This window comes from Aquila chrysaetos, chromosome 23 (genome assembly GCF_900496995.4).
Source record: "Aquila chrysaetos chrysaetos chromosome 23, bAquChr1.4, whole genome shotgun sequence".
Classification (NCBI taxonomy): Eukaryota; Metazoa; Chordata; class Aves; order Accipitriformes; family Accipitridae; genus Aquila; species Aquila chrysaetos.
The window spans coordinates 2,355,342-2,376,277 of NC_044026.1; the positions used below are offsets into that span (position 1 = coordinate 2,355,342).

The window sequence follows — 20,936 nt, forward strand, 5'->3', positions numbered from 1 at the left end:
TTGTAATAACCAGTTTAGGGATCTGGAAAAGCAGAGTTGTTTAAAAAATATTCTGTTTCTGTTTCTTTTTCAGGTTTGAATTATTAGAGGTTTTGAGTTTTGATTCTGTGAGACGGCGAATGAGCGTAATTGTTAAATCTTCAACAGGTAGGGCTGTCACATTCTGTTTCTTCTTAGATGTTTAAGCATTAATCACAGTCTGTGTGCCTTTCTTTATAAAAAAGGGGACCAGGTACCAGCATGAGTGCAAATGTTATTAAAAAGTTCGAAGAAATCTTTCTGAAGACTTAGTAATTCGGATGTTTTTTTAAAGAAAGATATATTTGGCCATTTTGAATTCCTTATACTGTCTCTTTTTAGGTGATATATTTCTGTTTTGTAAGGGAGCAGATTCTTCCATATTTCCTAGAGTCAAAGAAGGCAAAATTGACCAAGTACGATCCAGAGTTGAACGCAACGCAGTGGTAAGATTCCATTGTATTGATCTGTTCATGTGATATCAGTGTCAAAAAAAAAAAAGCATTCTGACCTCCTGCTTAATCTGGTAACAGATTTGTCTTCCCAGGCACCGAGTCTATTGTATGCCAAAGTGCACACAGGCTGTATGGGTAGCAGTCTGTGTTACTCCCTTGTCTGAGTCTGTCCTCCATCTCATCTTCCAAATGCCAGTTGTGGTGAGATATGGGTGCATGCACAACTGTATGTTATACCAGAGGTCATCAATTAGCTTTTTAGTATGGCACTGTGGTGGTTTGAATTAACTTTTGAATGAAAGAAAAGTGAAAAATTTCACAAAAATCTCATCCCTGCTTTCAGACCCCAGCCTTAGCAATTGTGATTTGCCGCCTTTGATTGCTTTAAAGCTCTTAAAAGAGAAAATCCATTAGAGCACAGTGTAGCAACAAATGCATTTCTTATGGGGAAACAGTGCAGTGATCATGTTTATATTTTTACTTGCTAAAAATGAGCTATGAACTGCCTGATGACCTTTAAAAGAAATTCAGAACTTGGTTTTACCTAAAAGATAGTATTTGGAGTTGTAAAATACTGAATTTTGCTGTGTCCAAAAATATGCAGAACCCATTGCAATGGAGTATGACTGCCAGTCTTATAAATAGGATAAAATTTGCTGGCATCCAGTACTCAAACTGAAAACAAAGTATTACAGGTATGTGAAAAAATACCTACAGTGTTATCTGCTTTTGTTTTGAAGGGGAAACTTCAAAAGTCTTTACCAAAGTGCTTTGCTAAGCTTTACTATGTGAAACAGCTGTCTGATAATTACAACTGAAGGAGGCTAATGAAACCAAAAGGAGTGTTTACATATCATATCCATCCAATGCCTGTCAAGAGAGAAATCCACACCAACAGCTATTTTTTCATCCTGGACAATTGGAAGTAGGGCTGGCTCCTCCATACAGAACCTTCTGAAAGAAGATACAGGCAGCCACCTGGCACCTACCCTTATCAATACCAAGAGTCAGGGAGCTTTTAAATAGTTCTCCTTCTTGGGTTGGTAATAAGTAACTATACAAAGACCCGCTGGATTAAAGTTTATGAAGATTAAGTGCCAGTTAAATGTTTTTGTGAGAGGCAATATATTTGAGGTGGCAAAACTTCCCTTCTGTGTTGCAGCAGCTTTGTCCTGCCTTACACAGTTTATGTGCCCTGTTTCTTACTCATCACACAGTCCAAAAGTCTGATCCAGTCAGAAACACCCACAGCTAAATTCTAGTTTTCACTTGACTGAAATGGCACAGTTGGATTTTCACTTTCAACACTCTCTGTGATATTTTGTCCCTGTCTCTGCTGCAACACAGCATCAAAATCAGACTCTGCAGAGCTACTATTTATATTATTGTTATTTATTCTGACTCATCCTGCCTAATTATACTCGTGGTGAAGGAAACCTTTACCTTGACTCTCCTTTCCCTGGTAATCTTATACATCCAGTTGGGTCGCTGAGCTGTTTCTCTTCTGGAGGATTGAGGTTTGTCCCTCGGGTTGTAACTGCTTCCAGGGCAGCACAGAATCAAGCTGACCCACATTCTAGTCTATACTGTACTTTGCTAGTCTATACTATACTCACTTCACTATAGAAGTGGGTAGTGTGACTCTTCGCGTTAATAGTAAGATCATTCCAATTTTTCAAATATTCCAGCATAAACACCAGCAAGAAGTCTAAGAAGAGTTTTCCAAGAGAAATTTTGTTTCTTCTGATTGCATTCTTTAGGAGGGACTGCGAACGTTGTGTGTTGCATATAAAAAGCTTACAGCGGAAGAATATAGTAATGCGCAGAAGCTGCTTCAGAACGCAAAGTTGGCCCTCCAGGACCGGGAAAAGAAACTGGCAGAAGTGTATGAGAAGATAGAAAGAGATTTTATTTTACTTGGTGCTACAGCTGTTGAAGATCGGTTAGTACGTTTCTTATGTTTAGTGATGTTACCAAAGTAGTTGGAGACTCTCTTGTATCTTTTATTCTGGATTAGAGATCTATTTGAAAAAAACTGTATTTGAATCAATTCCATACCCTTAGCTTACTAAAGTTACACATGATAACTTTATAATTTAGTAAGCTAGTAACAATAGTTAAGTTAAAAAAAAAAATCAGTATATTCAAGCCATTTACATGCAGTTTATGTAATACCTTATGGAACAAATTGTAGGGAAAAGTTTTGGAGGAAAGAACTACAAAAAGGATACTGAGTAAATGAAGGAAGAATCTTTAGGTCTTAAAAAATTTCAAAAATTGTCTGTTAAAACTGGGAGGTAACTTTAATAACTCAGCAGTACTTCACTGTTTGATGACATTAGCTGAAAGCACTGAAAATGTTTTAATTGAAGTACTTGTCTGGGGAATGAAGCATCTTGTCTTTTAGGCTATATAAATGAAAGGTGAGCCTTTGAGCACTTTGAAAGTGTCAAAACTAATTATTTATAATGTACTACTCCCATAAACATTTTTAGATTCACATCAGATTTAAGAATTTTCCTCAAGGTAACTTTTATTGAAATTTTTTATCTGGTTATGGAAACCTTTCAGTAAGGACCTCTCAAGCAATCTATCAAATGTATGTTGTCAATTGACTTCCACAGACTACAAGAAAAGGCTGCTGACACTATTGAAGCACTCCAGAAAGCTGGAATTAAAGTTTGGGTTCTGACAGGAGACAAAATGGAGACTGCTGCAGCTACTTGCTATGCTTGTAAACTCTTCCGGAGAAATACACAAATACTTGAGCTAACCACAAAGAAAATTGAGGAACAGAGTTTACACGATGTGCTTTTTGACCTAAGCAAAACTGTCCTAAGACATAATGGCAGCTTAACCAGGGATACTTTCTCAGGGTAAGGAAAAAGTTGAATTTTCAAGCCAGGAATGGTCTTCTGTGCATTTCATAAACAATTAAATGATTGATTGATTACCTTAAGAGCAGCAACATACTATGTTTCAGTTTCTGTTGTTAAAGTGTGAATTACTGTAAGGCAATTAAGTATGTTTGTTCCCCATAAGTTTAAATTTTCACAGTCATGGTTCTTTATCTCATTTCTGGTACTGCTTTAACTGTTAAAAGAAAAAACCACAGCTGACATTGTAATTCTATATTTTCCACTGCAAAAATATTTATTCTTGGAAAAATGATTGTCAAGCAAAATACTATTCTAACTTTCAAAAAGGAAACAGATATGATATATTCCTGTAATCAGAGTTAGTACGTGATGTGACTTTCTTGATAAGACTAAGGCCACAGAGAACAACTATATCTGGCCCTTTTTCTAGGGAAGATTGTGCTACATTTACAGACAGGTGACAGGCAACAGTGTACCACCAAATCTTCTGGTGTGCATAAAAATACTTAAAGTGCCCTAAATTATGAAGAAATCATTGACTTCTGTGTATTTGCAATACGCATAGAAGGATAGGTATCATGTGTACAGAAGTGAAACATAACATGGAATGAGATAGAAAATGGCATTAAAAAGCAAAAAAACTGGTAAAATGTATATTATGCTTCATACGGGTAGTAAATTAGGCTACTTATTTGAAGCTTCATAGCTGGTACGCATTACTTGCTCTTTTTTCCACTGTAAAAACCAAAGGATTGGACTCTAAATATCTTTATCATCTTAGGCTGTTAAGAAAAGTTACTGGTCTTCTGGACATAATGGTGCATATTTGATTTGTTTTTCTTTTTAATATGGACCCAGCTAGCAAGTACATTTTATATGCTTTTGTAATAAGATTGCAGTACAGGAACAACAAGCTAACAAGTGTTTGTCATATTATTTTAGCAGAGAGTTTCTATAATTTTTAGCCTTACAGCTTGAAACTGGGCCAGAGCATTTTTCTTAGCTCTCCTTACACTTTAAGTCCCATTGGTCTAATGAAGAACACTTGTATATTCAGTTAAATAAATCATATTTCTGTCATCTGTACCACATTTAGCTTAAGTCCCACAGGTCTTACAAGGTACGTTTAAACATGTTTGTTTAACTTTTTGTGCAATGGCAATTTTCTAGACATTGAGACTCATCAGAATTTTTTCTTTGGCTCCAGAGTTGGAGAATGTGCTAAGATAGTAATAGCAGGATTCTGCCTGGATGTTCAAATTCAGGCTGAAAATCTTTCACTATAATATGTCAAACATGCAGTACATTGCCTGAATGTTGTACATTTTTGTTTGATATCATTGTATACTAATGGTGTTGCCCTATTTGTGCCAATGGTAACAAAGTGCTGAAAATATCTGTGAACTAAATACTAAATATGGTTTACAGTACTTTATTTGTCAAAAATAGCTTGTGTTCTAGTAGTGAAGATGGAGGGAAGTGCAAAAAATACATTAATATTAGTAAATACCATGTTTTCCTCACAGCCATGGGTCCTGGTGAAACCATGTTTGTTGAAAACCCATGCCCAGTAGTATAACTTTGAAGCGCTGAAACTAGAGCACAAATAAACCGCAACGTATGTTTAACCAACAGTCACTGCTGAGCTGGAGCCTGAGGCTGCTGTGTAATGCAGGCAAATGCAAGGGTGCTCTGAAATAACTAGTTTGGGTGCCGCGGCAAACGGCTCTTGCAGTGCGGACCATCTTCCCCCATGGCTCACCGTGTGTTACTGTGGTAAAGTGTGCTTCAGGCGACCACGGTTACACTTCTAGCAATGCCCAGATTATTACAGGTTACCCATCATAGATTAATATATAAAATAATATATTGTAATATTATAGATAACACAAATAATTATTATATTTTAATATTATAATTACAGGTATGCCTGTATCGGAGTTAGCCGCCATGCTAAATGCAAAGTATACATACTGTAAATGTAGACAGTAGCCTTATCTCTCTGGGCCAACAAGTCTCTTTTAGGCATTTCCTTCAAAGCATGACTTACTTCCTTACATGTAGACCCTTGGAAAAAAAAGATTATTTTCCTCATCGAAGTACATTTCAGAGTACCAAAGGCTTTTCCCTGTAACTTTTTTCCTCTATATTATGGGATGTGCCACGAAATTAGTTTTATTCCTGCAACACTGTTTACCTCACTGCAGTTCTTGGAGCCCTTTCAAACCAAACTGAAAGGTCATTAATTATACACTCATACTCACTGGTGAAATCATTGAGGTATCAGATTTCTGTCTTAGAAATGGTGAAGCACTGAATATTTTTAACATAATCTAGAATTTGAAAATGTCATAAATAGCAGTCCTATACAAGGAATTTCCTTTAGAAGTATATTAATTTTGCAGTATTCCATACTCATAATTTTTTCATTAATTAATTCTCACAAAAGCACTATTGCCAGATTTAAAGTATGTCTGAGAATTTTACAGTGACTCTTAGTTTATATTTTATCCCTGAACAGACTTTCAACTGATATGCAAGATTATGGTTTAATTATTGATGGAGCAGCATTATCATTAATAATGAAACCAAGACAAGATGGGAGCTCTGCTAACTACAGAGAGCTCTTTCTTGAAATTTGCAGGAACTGCAGTGCAGTGTTATGCTGTCGAATGGCACCTCTGCAAAAAGCACAGGTTTGTATTTCATTTCATAATTGCTTGTTAGCTGTGCACATAGGTAAATATTGAAAGTTAATACTCTGTATGACTATCATAATAACTTAAAATGTTACCATTCACTTTTGTATCTTTGTATCCACTAAAATGTAAAAAGCAAAAAAAAAAAAAAAAAGGGAGAGGGGAGAATTTCTACTGGCAAGCAATTTAGATAATGGTATGCTAAAATGGCACCCAGCTGTGCACCTGAATTTGATTTATGTATATATTGTGCAAATTTTATGGTTGGTACATACTGATAAATGAATATATTTGATGAACTGAACTAATTGCTTCCTTTTTAACCTAACAAGCTTTGAATAGTCTACTATCTGTTGATCCTACAAGAACCTGCATTATTTATTACTGTAGAGTGATATTTCTTCTCTATTTTTAACATAAGTGGGAAGCCAGGAAAGAAGAATCCAGACAGAAAAATGTGTGCATTATCATGTTTAAGTACTTCTTGACTGTTTTATACTAGTTTGTATCAAGTAAAAACATATCCTTCCATTACTGAAACATCTCAATATAGCTGAGGAACTTTTCAAGGAAACAAACATTGGAACATACACTTCTTTTTTCCTTTCAAACTGTCATGTCTTTTCCTCATTGCTCAGGTACAGCATATGTAGCCCTTATTAATTTTAACAAATGTATTTAGCCAGCAGTTTTAACTGTCTAGAAGTTTTTAGTTACAGCTGACTCGGTACCAAATTTACAGAGGTGATCATTTATAATGGACAGATTTGAAGTAAAATTTTTGGACAGTTTCTATGGCACTAGTGTTTAAACCTATACAGAGTCCTATTATCTTAAATAATATGAAAAAAATTCAGCACAGTTAAGAAAGCAGAATCTTTCAGTCTTTAGTTTCAGGATTTCTTTGAAATTGTACTCTTTGTCTCTGGAACCCTTTTAATTTATTAATGCACTTACACAGCATTAAGCAATCTCAACATCATCCTTTCTTCTGCTTTTCCTTCCTTCTGTCCATCTCTCTCAAAATAGTTTGGAAGTATTTGAAAAGTGTTATTTTATATTTGGAACAAATACTTTTAGTATAAAGAAACTACTGTGATCTTTATGTATCATAGTTGCATTGGGTAATGCTGTTTTTGTGTCCCTTCACAGAATTTCTTATATAACTGTGTTAGTCATTTTTAATTAATTGTACACTCATGCAAAATAAGCAAACCATTACAGAGAAGAGTTTTTTAACACTATTTTTTTCCAGATTGTAAAATTGATTAAGTTATCAAAGGAGCATCCTATCACATTAGCAATTGGTGATGGAGCAAATGATGTCAGTATGATTCTAGAAGCACATGTTGGTATAGGTAAGTGTGCTTTTTAGAATATTAATTCAAGTGAAATGACAAGAAACATTTACTTCTTAAAAACAGGCAGTCTCAAAGAATCAGGTTATACGTTTTATAGACAACTTCTAGTGAGTTTACCCCGGAAATTTTGAGATACAGTGGTGATCTCTTATTAGATCAATGTCATAGCATTATTATATATTTTTTCAAATAATTGTATCTTTGAAATAGTTCTTCAGTTATTAAACAGCTTCATCACTTTTTTTTAAAGGAATCATTGGCAAAGAAGGTCGTCAAGCAGCAAGAAACAGTGACTATGCAATACCTAAATTTAAACATTTGAAAAAAATGTTGCTTGTTCATGGGCATTTTTATTATGTTAGGATATCTGAACTTGTGCAATACTTCTTTTATAAGGTAGGAGAATGCTTATTCTAATTACATAAATCTCAAAAACTTACATGGTAATATCTAACTATAGTTAGCATAGTCAATGGTACAAAAAAGCAATAATTCCATAAAGAGATTTTGTTGAGTGCCAGATGCAAAGCTGAAATGGGATTATTGTTTTTATCCAGGCCATGAAGTGAAATAGCTTTTATATAGATATGTTCTGTAATCTATGGTATGTTTAAAAGCAAAATTTGCCTTGTCTTTTTTTTTTTTCTTCTCTCTTATATGTCGTCACAGACCGTTCTACTTATTTTCAGTACCTTCTGGGTTCTCTCTACAGTGGCCTGTTACATCAAGTTGGAAATAGTATTTGAGAAGTTAGCATAACTTAATTCACATTAGTTTCTAATTTCATTAGGATAGTGTAGATGGAGAAAGTTTATAATGTGCATCCCCCTGTTTAGATGGTTTTGTTATGTCTAAACGTTGGGATCCAATCAAAGTTCTTTCAGTAAGCAAGGGAAGATTATAGAAAGGAACCTTCAGAAGATAATTCAAGTCTTAGTGGTTGACTATATGCATAATTAGGAGAGGATGAAGTTTGGGGTCACAGCTAAAAACATCTTAAAGTTATTTTGCTGGGAACCATGCTAACCAAAGTATCCATGCTTGCTTATTGCAGTTCGTGTCCTGTTGTGGATTGTACCTAATTTGCCTTGCCTTAACTGATCTGTGCTCCTGGATCGCAAAATTCATTGCCTTTGAATTTTGAAACTATAGCCTTATAAGTTTGCTTTCAAAATATTTTAAGTATTTTTCTTAACAGTGCTACTGTAAGATGAGAATGTTGATGTTTAATGTATGCAGCTCTTTCTCCTGTTCCTGCAATGTTTACTATTACTAGTGTTGTAAAACTGATATACATAGCTATAGTGTTGTACAGCATATGAATTAGTGCTTGTATTTCACTTGACGACTGTGTCACTTTGTCTTTCAGAACGTCTGCTTCATTTTTCCTCAGTTTTTATATCAGTTCTTCTGTGGGTTTTCACAACAGGTTAGTTGTTCTTTTTCCCTCACTGCAACGTTTTCTCTTTGGCATTGTTGTGGTTTAATCCTAGCTGGCAGCTAAGCACCACGCAGCTGGTCGCTCACTCCTCCCCACCCAGTGGGACAGGGGAGAGAGTTCGGAAAAAAAAACCCAACTCGTGGGTTGAGATAAAGCCAGTTTAATAGGACAGAAAGGAAGAAAACAATGGCGATGATCATGATAATATTATTAATAATATGACAATGATAATAAAAAGATTAGAATATACAAAACGAGTGATGCACAATGCAATTGCTCGTCACTCGCTGACTGATGCCCAGTTAGTTCCCAAGCAGCGATCCCCCCTGGCCAACTCCCCCCAGTTTATATACTGGGCATGACGTCACACGGTATGGAATACCCCTTTGGCCAGTTTGGGTCAGCTGTCCTGGCTGTGTCCCCTCCCAACTCCTTGTGCCCCTTCAGCCTTCTCACTGGCTGGGCAGGAGAAGCTGAAAAACCCTTGACTTGGTCTAAACATTACTGAGCAACAACTGGAAACATCAGTGTGTTATCAACATCATTCTCATCCTGAACCCAAGACATAACACTATACCAGCTACTAGAAAGAAAACTAACTCTACCCCAGCCAAAATCAGGACAGGCATTTTTTGTAAAAAATGGATCCTTTAATACTGTGCCTGTTCAGCTGAGAAAATTTCTAGGTTAATTTACACATTGTAAAAAGAGCATCACTTTTGGTTCATATGGTTTTCAGTGGCAACTGCAGTTAAGTTACAGAAGGCAATTTTATGAATTATCATAAAAGCAATGTTATTTCAAAGTCAAAGAATACAGGAAACCAAAATTTGGAAATGGCAATGCAAAGTGAAATGTCTGTGGGAAATGTGGAGTCTGTTAGGTTTAAGCTTATTGAATGTGGACAGAGGCAATCCTGAAAGATAAGTAATTGAACTAGTTATTCATTTTTAGAATTTGGAATGAAAATGGAAGAATAAACTAGTTTTCTCCAGCATGTACAGTATGAATTGCAAACTTCAGACAAATAGTGGCATTCAGTTAGTTGAAAAGAAAAAATAAACACAGAAAGATAAAGGAAAAGTGAGCTGCTGCTCGCCAGAAAAGTGCCATCATTCAGGAGAGGATCCAGTATTCCCCTTTCTAAAATTTTGTTTATTTACTTTTCCCCCTTGCTGTCATCTAATTTGTGCAGAAAAAATCTGCCTCTTCTTTCTTCTGAATGAGGGAGCAAAAGCCAAAGGAATGTTTTCAGGATTAAATTGGACAAGAGGAGGATTTAATTGGGAGAAAATAGTACTGTTGCTTTGAATTTGTGGAATGTCTCAAAAGAAAGCTCCAGGAGGAGTAAAAATGACAGAACTATTTTTATCATCTGTTTTGCTTTTAATTTCAAATGATCACTGAAAACTTTGTAGGTTTTTGTCAAGCATTATTAGGATTTAGATATGAAAGTGTGTGTTGATGAAAATTTAGTTTAATTTCCTGTTCTTTTAAGTGCTACATGTAGCTCTGAATCAGAAAGGGGGGTTTGCCAGCAATTTTTACAGCATAAATGATCACCAAATAGGTTTTGGGAAATAACTTTTTATGGGACGGTGTGGTAAGTTTGAGGGCTAGTTACAGTGATGATACATACATGGAAAAGTAGTTCAGCGGGAAGAAGAATCAAGGACATGTTGGGGTGTTTCTTTGTATAGCTCGTTGCAGTCACCTACGGCTGAAGAACCTCTGGAGCACTTGCCCTTCCTCCCTGCATGTCTCCATGTTATATAGACGTGGAGGAGATAAAAGGGGGGTGGATGTGCCAGCGAGGAATTTCTGCCTCTACAGGAATCTGCTGTTGTTCAGTTTGGGTGGTTTGGAGTTGGTCTTAGAGTTGAAACAATAGGAGGGGCCGGTATGTGGACCAGACTATTAAATCAATATTTTAGTTGATCTTTTGTCCTCCAGATGAATGGGGTACAAGTGCAGAGTTGTGTCTTATATCAGTTAGCAGCTGTTCAAGGATATTTGCCTCCATTGTGAGGGGATATAGTTTTCTTTTTTCTGAAGAAGTTGACTCATTCGTTGTAAATCAAGTGTCATGCAGTGGATCATGTTTCAAAATTAAAACTAGCTGATTTAATTCTCTTCCATCTACAGACTTTATACGATACTGCGTATCTAACACTGTACAATATCAGCTTCACTTCCCTTCCTATCCTCTTGTATGGTCTAATGGAACAACATGTCAGTGCAGACACACTCAAGAGAGAGCCTTCCCTATACAGGTAAAATTAATACATTATGCCCCAAAGTTCAATTGTGGGATCTATCTCCATTATAACCAAAATCCTCAGGATTTCTGTACAAGGTTGCAGTAGAACATCACATACACTGCAACAGAAGGGTTGAAGACCACGTGCACAGTCTATAAACTACAATAGATACATGTATATTTTTGCATGTATATTTACATATTGCAGTCCGCACCATTCATTTGCTACATTAGTGAGCGAGAGCAAAATAGAAATTACTGTTCTACAAATCTAAATATGATTTATTTTAGTACTCTCTTTTCTCCAGCCGTGGGGAACAGAAGTATTTTAAAAAGAGAAAACATACTGTTTCTTCTATATTCTTGTTTTATTCTGAAAGAAAAGAGGACTAAGTGGTAGAGCATTGTATCATAGGATGTATTCTGTGTGGTGTCCAACATTGTCCTCTGCATATTGTTGACTCACTTCTGTGCATTTAAATTGTGACTGGTTTAGATTCTTAGCCACTTGAAATGCAGTTCTTGCCAATTAACTGCATGTGGCCATCTAAATTAGGAACAGTGCCCAGTTTTGATTCTTGTAGCTGAAAAACTAGTACATTTTAGAGAGTGGTAGTAGTAGAAAATCCAAGGGAAAACATTTTTTTGAGAGTAATATTAGGTGCCCAAAGGTTAATCAGTGTGATGATATGTTTTTACCTCTGAAATTGAAAAGGAATACAAGATATTACTGTTGAAACCCAGCCCCCACAGCCCCCATTTTTTTTTCTCTTCTATATTATAAATGTTTTTGGTTTAGAAATGGTCATTCAAAAGATCTTTTTGGTTTTTGAAAGCTAGCAGAGGTTATTTGGCCAAAAATATTTGGGTTTTGATATGTAACAGAGTCTATCGCTAAGCTGCTTTGGGCAAGAGTGCAGTTGTTCTGGGCCAGATGAGGCTATTGTTAGCCGCATATGGTTTTGCACTGTATATTGGTAATCTGCGGGGAGAAATGACTTCATATGGTCATCAGACAGTCTTAAAGTGCATATGGTAAAAGTATTTGTTGGTAGAAAATGTTTCTGTAGTTCAGGGTTTTCATTTAACTGTGTTCTAATTTACTCTGATGTGGCTTATGCTATATGCCAAGTTGATATATACTCATTCTGTGGGCAAGAACTAAAGTTGTAATATTTAAATTTTTCTGTAATAAGAAAATGCATGCTAGTGAACAGTTCTATTGTTGACCAATCCCTGTATTTTTTGTGTGAAAGCATTCAAGAAATCCAATTTGACCTGAAGCATCAACTCAACTGCAAAATCCTTGTTTCGCATGTTCCACATAAAATTAATGTTTTGTTTTGTTACAATATTCTGTATAAAAGTGCCCCATGGGAAATAAAGCAAAGTCTCCAGAGACCTCTAGTGTTTCCATTTAAAATCTACAGTGGATCATCACATGCGCAGCAAACACTGGAAAACAGATACCTTCTGTAAAAAGATTGAAAAGTAAATGGGTGCAGCACAGGGGAATTTACCATACAGTTGAAATAAGCAGAATTACAGGCAGCAGTTAAAAGGATTTAGTAAAAATTAAATAAAAAAACAAAGGAAGAGGAGACGTTCAGGAAGGATTTGGATGTGAAATGGTAGACAGTTGTCTTGTGGAAATGTGGTGGTTATACATATAATCTCTTAATTGTTTGTCCTTCAAAAAACCCAATATGAGTGACATAATTTTTCTAGGATTTTTGAACATGCAGATAATGAATGTGTGTATCTTATTTTACACAGAGATGTTGCCAAGAATGCTTTGCTGCGCTGGCGTGCATTTATTTATTGGACATTCCTAGGAGTGTTTGATGCTGTGGTATTTTTCTTTGGTGCCTATTTCTTGTTTGACAACACAGTTGTGACCAGCAATGGACAGGTTAGTGTTGGATTTGATCAGTCAATCAGAAGTCATTTTTTTAATGTTGATTGTGCTATGAACGTAGTTTTAATTGTTTTCTTCAAGATTTCCAGCACAGCTGATAACTGTTTTATGAGTTATGGTGAGATAGATGGGTTATCTGTTTAGCAAAGTCCAAACTATGCAATAGGAGTTCTGTGTATCTGTAGAGGCACAGGGCTAGATACAACTTAGGAGAAATATACATAGTAAATTCCGAGTATTCCTTCAGAATTTACATAGTAACTTTTCTGTTTCGTGCTTAACATGCATCTGGTGAATATCTGATTAACATATCAAAGGAGTTTTGGTACAGTAGTTATGAATGATGATAAAAGAGCTTAAATATAACAAGCTTTTTAATATTTTAATTATTTTTGACATATGGCAGCTTAAAATAATCTATCTCTACTTGCTTTGCAGTCACATGAATGCAAATTCTAAGACTTTTGCATTTTATTTATTTTACCCATTGATATTTTGGTCTATTTTATTTGTGTGCTTTTTTTCTTTTTGCTACTTGCTTCTCTTCCTATCCTCAGCTAATGACAACCAGCACTCACATGGTAAGACTATTGTGGATTTGTCGTGATATCCATTTCATCTTTCACTGTTCTTTAATTAAACTGTTAAAGAGCAGTTAAATATTTCCTGTAATTATTTCAAAATATCACTTAAACCTATAGATAGAAATGTTCTTTATTGCTACTTTATAAGTACTTACAATGTAAAGAACTTACATAGACTATAAGCTATATGAGGTGTGGTAAAGAGCCATGAACTTTAAAAACTAAGTAGGCTTTTTGCTTCCTTGCATTTTGTTATTTTGTTCTATGCTTTTCTGTAACCTACGTTTTGTTGCTGACTCTCTGCTATAGAAAATTTGTTACAGTTTATGCTATAAAGTGCTTGAATGGCTTTAGAAAAGACCCTCAAAATGAGAGAGAAAATAAACTGCACAATTTTGTTGCCTATATGTAACGTACATGTTTGTTAGGAATGCAATATTCAAATATCATTAAATACCATCTTTGTGACATTTATCAGGGAAATGAACTTCTAGTGTGTGAGGGAACACTTTGTTAGAAAGAGCTTTTCTAAGGACAGAATGAATTTCCATTAGACATAACTGCACACTCCAGCACTTCTTCTCCTGGTACCATTATGCTCTGTTAGATGTTCAAAATTCTGCATCAGCTTATATTTATAGTCCTGAAAATTAAACTTCTCATACCTGTACACATTTTGTAAACGGTTGGTATTGCAGATATTCTGACTGGGTTCCTTTTTGAAATTTTAGTCTACTGCTGTTGCACACATTCAATCAAATTCTTCTTGATAAAGCTCTAAAGCCAGACTAGTGCCTAATCTCCAAATTTTGAATGTTTATATCTACAACTACATACCCATGTTAATATTTGATGATAAAATGTGTTGTTTGATGAGACATTCTGACTCCTGAGTGTCAGAGTGGGTTAGAAAATTCATCATTATCCAGCACGCATGCTTGTGTGTATGTGTAAAACTTACAGATACTGAGTTGCAGTTTTAGATTTAAAGGCTTGGAAATATTAGTGTTCAGGAATACATGTGTGAGTTCCATACATACATGAATGCTAGTTGGTGTTGATGGTTGTTTCCAAGTATTTAAATTATGCTCACATCTGGAAAAACTCAGTGGAAGATCTGAAGCTTTTAAAGGTTTACTGCAACAGTATGTTATTATGGAACAGGGAGAAGGTAGAAAGCAGGAAAGGGGATAGAAGGGCTGAAGGTAAAACTAATACCATAAATGATATAGGATGATTCAAATGAGGTTCTGAATTGTTAAAATGGGTGTTGAAGCAAAAATTTTGAATTCTTCTTTCCTTCCAGAAATGAACAAATCACCACTGTTGCAAAACTAGTAAAAAGTGAAGAAAGTCAATGTCTTTCACTTAGATTGATGTCTGTGTCAGACTAAAATTTACATACCATTAAGCTTGCTTCCAAACGTAATCCCCCCCCCAGGATGTTTCTTAGTATTTAGAAATTTGTTCAAAACTGTTTGCATGCTGTAAAGTGATATTACTAGAATAATAGAAAAGTGTTCTTTTAATCACTGAGATTTACTTCATAAATGCCTGCCTCAGTCATTTCCTGGTAAATAAAACTAACATGCCAAAGATTTATCTCTTATTAATTGTTATTAATTTGTGATATTGCTTTGTATATGGTGTTCCACTTTGGATATGACATTGTGGTTGGTGTTGTAAAAACATACAGTCAGAGACCAACTACATAAGGAGGGTAAGAAGAAAAGAAGGCACCATAGATGTAACTGCAGATTGTAAATGTCGTCTTAGTTTACCCATATAATAAAATGTATTTCCTGTGTGATTTTTTTATTTTAGCATTTGATGTGGAGTGGATTAAATATAGTTGTTAAGCTGGGTTCAGAGATAGGTAGGAAAACTTAAGTTAAAAGGAATAACAGAATAGGAAATACAAAACAGCAGGAAGGAAGAGAGGCGAGTAGAATGATGAATTGGAATGTGGAAGATTAACAAATATGGTCACAAAAGGAGGAGGGGAAGTCTTGGATAGGCTGGGAGCAGAGCATAGAAAAATATTTGTTAATGAACTAGATGTTAGCGCACAGACTTCCAAAAGAATTATTCACAGCCTGAAGACATGAGTGGTATCTTGAGATACTCAATGCTGAAAATAAATTGTGAGTTTTTGTAACTCACACCATCCCATATTGCTCTGCTTACCTTTCTCTGTGCCAAATTAGCAGTCTTGGGGAGTCTGGTGTCCCTGTGGTACGACCTTTTTCTGAGCCAAAGAGATAGGTAGGTGAAGGGTTTGGTTGCAGCCTCATGCTTTCTATCTAGCCTTTTCCCTGTCTAGAGACAGGGGAAAGTTGTCTCAACTTTTTTTATTTAATCTAGCAGCTTTCATTGGAAATACAGACACGTCTGTTCAGCATGCAGAAACTTAGATTGACACTAGGCTTTCTGGGAGATGCCAGATATAACATGCGAGTATTGTAAAATTTAACTGCAAGAAGAAAGTCAGTAAATGGCATAATTTGAAGTTCCTGAACCAGATTCCTTTCCAGTTTTAACTGCACTGATTTTTCTTAGGGCACACAAAATGTTGTAATGATGGCATGAGCCTATAAAATTATATTACATATCAAAGTAAAACGTCAAAATGCTGAAGGTTTTCTGCACTTCATCTCATGTACTGTACACTTGGTTACACATTGAGTAATTTTAAAATAATGAAACAGTTACTCAGAATAATGAATCTTTCAGCCAGTCTTTTGTTTATTTTTTAAATGATTTTCCATTCTCAGTTGATCAGATTATCTCAGCCTAGCTTCCTACAGATTTCTGTCTTGTGGCTGGCCGTGGTCTCCATTCAGAGTTTTTCCCACGGCAGCATGTTTATGCGATCACTTGCCCACATGGATCCCCGTCATCTAATACTGGGCGAGCTCATATAGAATAATGTAGATGGGAAGCGACCCTGGAGGTGATCCAGTTCAACTCCCTGCTTTGTGCAGGGCTAATTAAAGTCAAGTTGCTCAAGGCTTTGTCTAGCCTTTTTCAGGTTTTGTGTATCCCTGAGGATGGAGATTCCTGGGCAACCTGTTTCAATGTTTTTCTGCCTTAGCAGTGAAAAAAATTCTCCTAATACCTAAGCAGAATTTTTCTTGTTGCTGAAGAGAGGTCTATTCCATTTCTTCATCTTTGTAGTTGTTCTTCAAATCTTTGTGGGCAGCTACTAGGTTGTTCCTTAACCTCCCCTTCACCAGACTAATTAAGTCCGTTAACCTCTTTTCACAGGAGAGCTACAGACTGCTAACCACCTTGGTTGCCTGCCACTTGATCCTTTCCAATTTTTTTTCATGTCCTTCCTGAACTGAGGGACCCAAAACTGGGCACAGTGTTCCAGGTTCAAGCTCACTATAGCTGAGTAGATGGGATTAATAACCTTTCTTCAGTGGCCATGTTCTCCCAATACAGCTCAGTTTGCCGTTTCCCTGATGTATAGAGAGAGCGCAGTATAGGCTGGTATTCAACCCGGGGTCCACTGTAACCCCACTGCAACTTCCTTTCCATCAGGGGCATTGCTCAGCCAGTCAGTTCCAATATATGGCGTTACTCCTTCATAGGTGGAAAACTTTGCACTTTTCCTTATTTAATTTCATGAGATATCTGTTAGTCCACTTCTCAAATCAGCGGAGGTCCCTCTGGATTGAAACCCTGCCATTCATTATGTCAGCTATTCTCTATTTTTGTATCACCTGGCAATTTGCTCGTGATGCTGTCTCTGTCACCATCCAGGCCACTGACAGAGATACTCAACAGTACCAGCCCCAGTATCAGTCCTTAGTGAGTGTGGTTCACTGGTTACCAGCAGCCAGCCAAACATCAAGGACACTGATCACCAAACTGCTGAGTCCAGTGGTTCAGCCAGTTTTCAACTCAAGTAGTAGTCCGTTTACCCTGCCCCTGCTTCCTTACCTTCCAAATGAGAATGCTGCCTGAGACAAGTGTCAAATGCCTTGCTAAATTCAAAATAGATTGCATCCACGGCTCTCCCTCCTTAACCCGTTGCTCTCACACTGTTGACTGCTCCTTTTGTTCCTGAGCTTTGCTGTCAAATGCAAGGAGCAGGTTTTGTTCGTGAAGACTAATATCCAGGCTATGAATACTTAAGCATTTTCTTTAATACCTTCCACTAGTTTGTCTTACCACTCCATCAGTGGACTTATATTTTCCCTTTGAAACAAGGATACCTGTAAATATCCTTTTTGTCACCCTCAACACCTCTCACTAATCTTAGTTTGAGCCAGGCTTCATCTGTGGTTTTGTTCCTCTGTACCCAAGTAATGCTTTTATGCTACCTGTTTGCTGCCTGCCCATATTGTCATCTCTTGTAAGCTCCCATTTTGCCTTTTTGTTCATTGAGAAACGTCCTGCTTGGCCAACTGGGTCTTCTGCTGAAATTCCATGTCCTCCTGCAGGAATGTTCATGAGATCTCAGCAGCTGTCTCTTTCAAAATCATTCAGCTCTCTTGGGCACCCTTCTCTTTCATGGGTGCAATACCCTGAGTCAACCAAAGTCTCTTCTCCTAAAATACAGTGACCTAACTTTGTTGGTTACTTTGCCAACATTTCTTTGGATCCTGAACCTGGTCATCTCATAGCTGCTGCAGTCCAGGCAATCCTCCGTGACCATATTCACCACCAGTTCTTCCCTCCATCAGCATTAATGATTGTTTCTGCCCACTTGAAAAGCTGAAGTGTTTTTGTTTCATTACGCAGGTGGGGGGAAAATCATCAATTCAAAAGTGTTTTATCTTAAAATGTGTGTTGAACATTTACGTACTTAATGGCTTTTATGGTTATCACATACTTTCTTACACTGTTACTCATCTGTATAATGTGCTGTTGAATCTCCAAGAGATTGTGGGATGCCAAGTACAGCAGAGAAGGGAGATCAGAGAAAAGACGGTGTCCAAGAAGATTGATGAAATTACTGCAGTTCATTTGTAAATCTCAGTGATTTGTTAACTGTGCTACATTTGACTTTTATTAAGAAACATACCTGTGAACTAACTTCAGGTTGAGTGCATTGATTGTGTTTTTTTCCTGTCTGTATGAAGTCTGAGGTGTGTACACACGAGGGCAAGAGACCAGAACAGTTTGCACTGGGTAGATCATGTAAGAATTCAGTGTTTTTGCTTTAAGTGTCAGTTCCTGATACAAAGCAGTACATAGCTTTAAGAGGTTTATTCTGGACAATTCACAAAGTTGTGGACAATATTACCTATAAGTGCTTTGGACCATTTTTTATAGATGTTTGGAAACTGGACCTTTGGAACACTGGTGTTCACTGTGCTTGTGTTCACAGTTACATTGAAGGTAAGGTATGCTGTATTTTATCCATTGAAACTTCCTTAGAGCTCATTTTCGAATTGCTGGTTACTTATATTCATTTCTCTCTATGACCATATATTGTCGTATTAGTTTAAATTAAATACAGATTTTGCTATCTCTGCCTTCTTAACTGTGCTCAAAAGTAAAAAAGGTTTTTTAGCTAGTTCTGGGTAGAATCCTTCCCTTTTTTCAAATGGTGTCATTTTATTTCATCTCCTGCTGAGTATTCTGTTGCAGAATTAAGACACATTAACATATTAATAAGACCGTATAATCTTGTTTGTTTTTTTTCAGCTTGCACTAGATACACACTATTGGACGTGGATAAATCACTTCATGATCTGGGGTTCACTGGTATTCTACATTATCTTTTCTCTGCTCTGGGGAGGAATTATTTGGTATGAACCTTAATATAAACTGCATTGCAAATGTTGTTTCAGAAACATGAAGTTGTTACATATATCACCTTTTTGTCCCAAACAGAATGAAATTTAGCTTTTGGATATTGCAGAACTCCCAACAGCAGTCACATTTTAAAAGCATCAGTAAAGCTAATTAGAGAATGCTCAGCTCTTCTTTCACTGAATGTCTGCTAAAATATTCTTAGAGAAGAATATCAGATCTCAGACTGCCACTGGGGCTATCTCAGCCGTGTCAGTCAAAAGCAGTCCAAGGGTTGGTTCAAGGAGCTGAGGCTGCTGATCTGAGGCAAAACATCACAGAGTAGATCACGACTATGCAGCTCGGGGCTAGCCCCTGCCTGCTGGGCTTGTCTTGGAGGGAACTGGGTGCAGCGGTCTGAACTAGAGCCGGGGAGTGGAACTCACGTGGAAGTTGTGTGGATGGCCAGGAGTCCTCTGTTTGAGCTCAGTATTTGCCCCCTTCTTTAGCAAAGTAGATTTACTGTAGATGCCTGAGCACCTGCTTGTTCTACTGTTGGTAAGAAGCTTTTTAAGAATTAGTATAGCTCTTGTACATAGCTGATTGAAAGTGGTTTGTTTTGGTGGCTTTTTTTCTATTAAAAAAATTCTGTATACTTGAAACTGAAATTTTTGGGTAGGAGATCAAGTTGAAAGAAGTTCCAAGTTCTTACTATGTGCGATTGCCATCAGGAGCTGGAGTTTGCGTTTCTCACCTGTAGAGCACCCAGTTACAAGGTTATCTTTTCTAACCTCTTCTGCGGGAGCTGTTCTACTTTGTATGCATAAGTAAACGTTTTGAGGCACCAGAGAGAAAGCAGAGACTAACTGTTGCATCATGATTAAGGTGCTATTTAATTTGGAGTAAGGATCTGTATTTCAGTGTGCCCTTTGCAAATGAGTAACTACCTGTCAACTCCTTGGATATGCAGTAGCCTCTTTTTTTTTTTCCCCAGTAAGATCAGATCTCAGTTTCTTCAGCATCAGAATGAAAACAGTTTGCAGAAGTGACACTTTCCCCGATAATGTTTTCTAGTCAGCCTTGCTGTGTATTAGAGATGTGACTATTTACATGCAGCCATGTATTTTAATTTGATTACCTTTATAGAATGTAAAGACTTCTATCAAATTTTGGAAACTAGCAGGAGACTGCCCTACTCGTAGGAGGGCTTTACACTGCAGTGTTGCTACAAACTGTCTGTTGATCTTTGCTCTCAGTAAACATGGTCTCTGGTGCCCATAACTGTACAGTGATGGCATTTTAATGACCACACAGCTGCCATGGAGATACAGGGAAACACGGAAGCGAAGGTGGTGAAAGTGGGGGCAGATGAAAATGTGGCGAGTAGGTTAGGGAGCATAGCATGAAACCATCAGAGATGCTATGGGGAGCTTGAGACATACAGAAAAAAGCTGTCATCAGCGAGCCTTGCTCTGAGGATACATTACAAACGAGTGTGTGTTGGGGAAGAGGAGGGAAGTGATGGGTGGGATGCTGAGAAGAAAGGTGGGAAGTATCTGGGGCAGGATAAGGA

General features: G+C 36.9%; 1 protein-coding gene across 5 annotated transcripts in view; it reads left to right on the forward strand.

Annotated features, from left to right (window-relative positions):
• Positions 1-20,936, forward strand: part of ATP11A (ATPase phospholipid transporting 11A) — a 134,859-nt gene that overhangs the window by 101,958 nt on the left and 11,965 nt on the right. For 3 of the 5 annotated variants that reach the window (XM_029999282.1, XM_029999279.2, XM_029999281.1), the window contains exons 16-28: positions 74-147; positions 361-464; positions 2,234-2,415; positions 3,098-3,349; positions 5,874-6,048; positions 7,307-7,409; positions 7,663-7,808; positions 8,782-8,841; positions 10,999-11,126; positions 12,890-13,025; positions 13,589-13,612; positions 18,902-18,967; positions 19,277-19,380. In XM_029999282.1, coding sequence (XP_029855142.1) covers positions 74-147; positions 361-464; positions 2,234-2,415; positions 3,098-3,349; positions 5,874-6,048; positions 7,307-7,409; positions 7,663-7,808; positions 8,782-8,841; positions 10,999-11,126; positions 12,890-13,025; positions 13,589-13,612; positions 18,902-18,967; positions 19,277-19,380 — 1,554 coding nt within the window. The remainder of the gene's footprint in view (positions 1-73; positions 148-360; positions 465-2,233; positions 2,416-3,097; positions 3,350-5,873; positions 6,049-7,306; positions 7,410-7,662; positions 7,809-8,781; positions 8,842-10,998; positions 11,127-12,889; positions 13,026-13,588; positions 13,613-18,901; positions 18,968-19,276; positions 19,381-20,936) is intronic. The other 2 variants (XM_029999283.2, XM_029999280.1) reach the window with 1 other exon arrangement.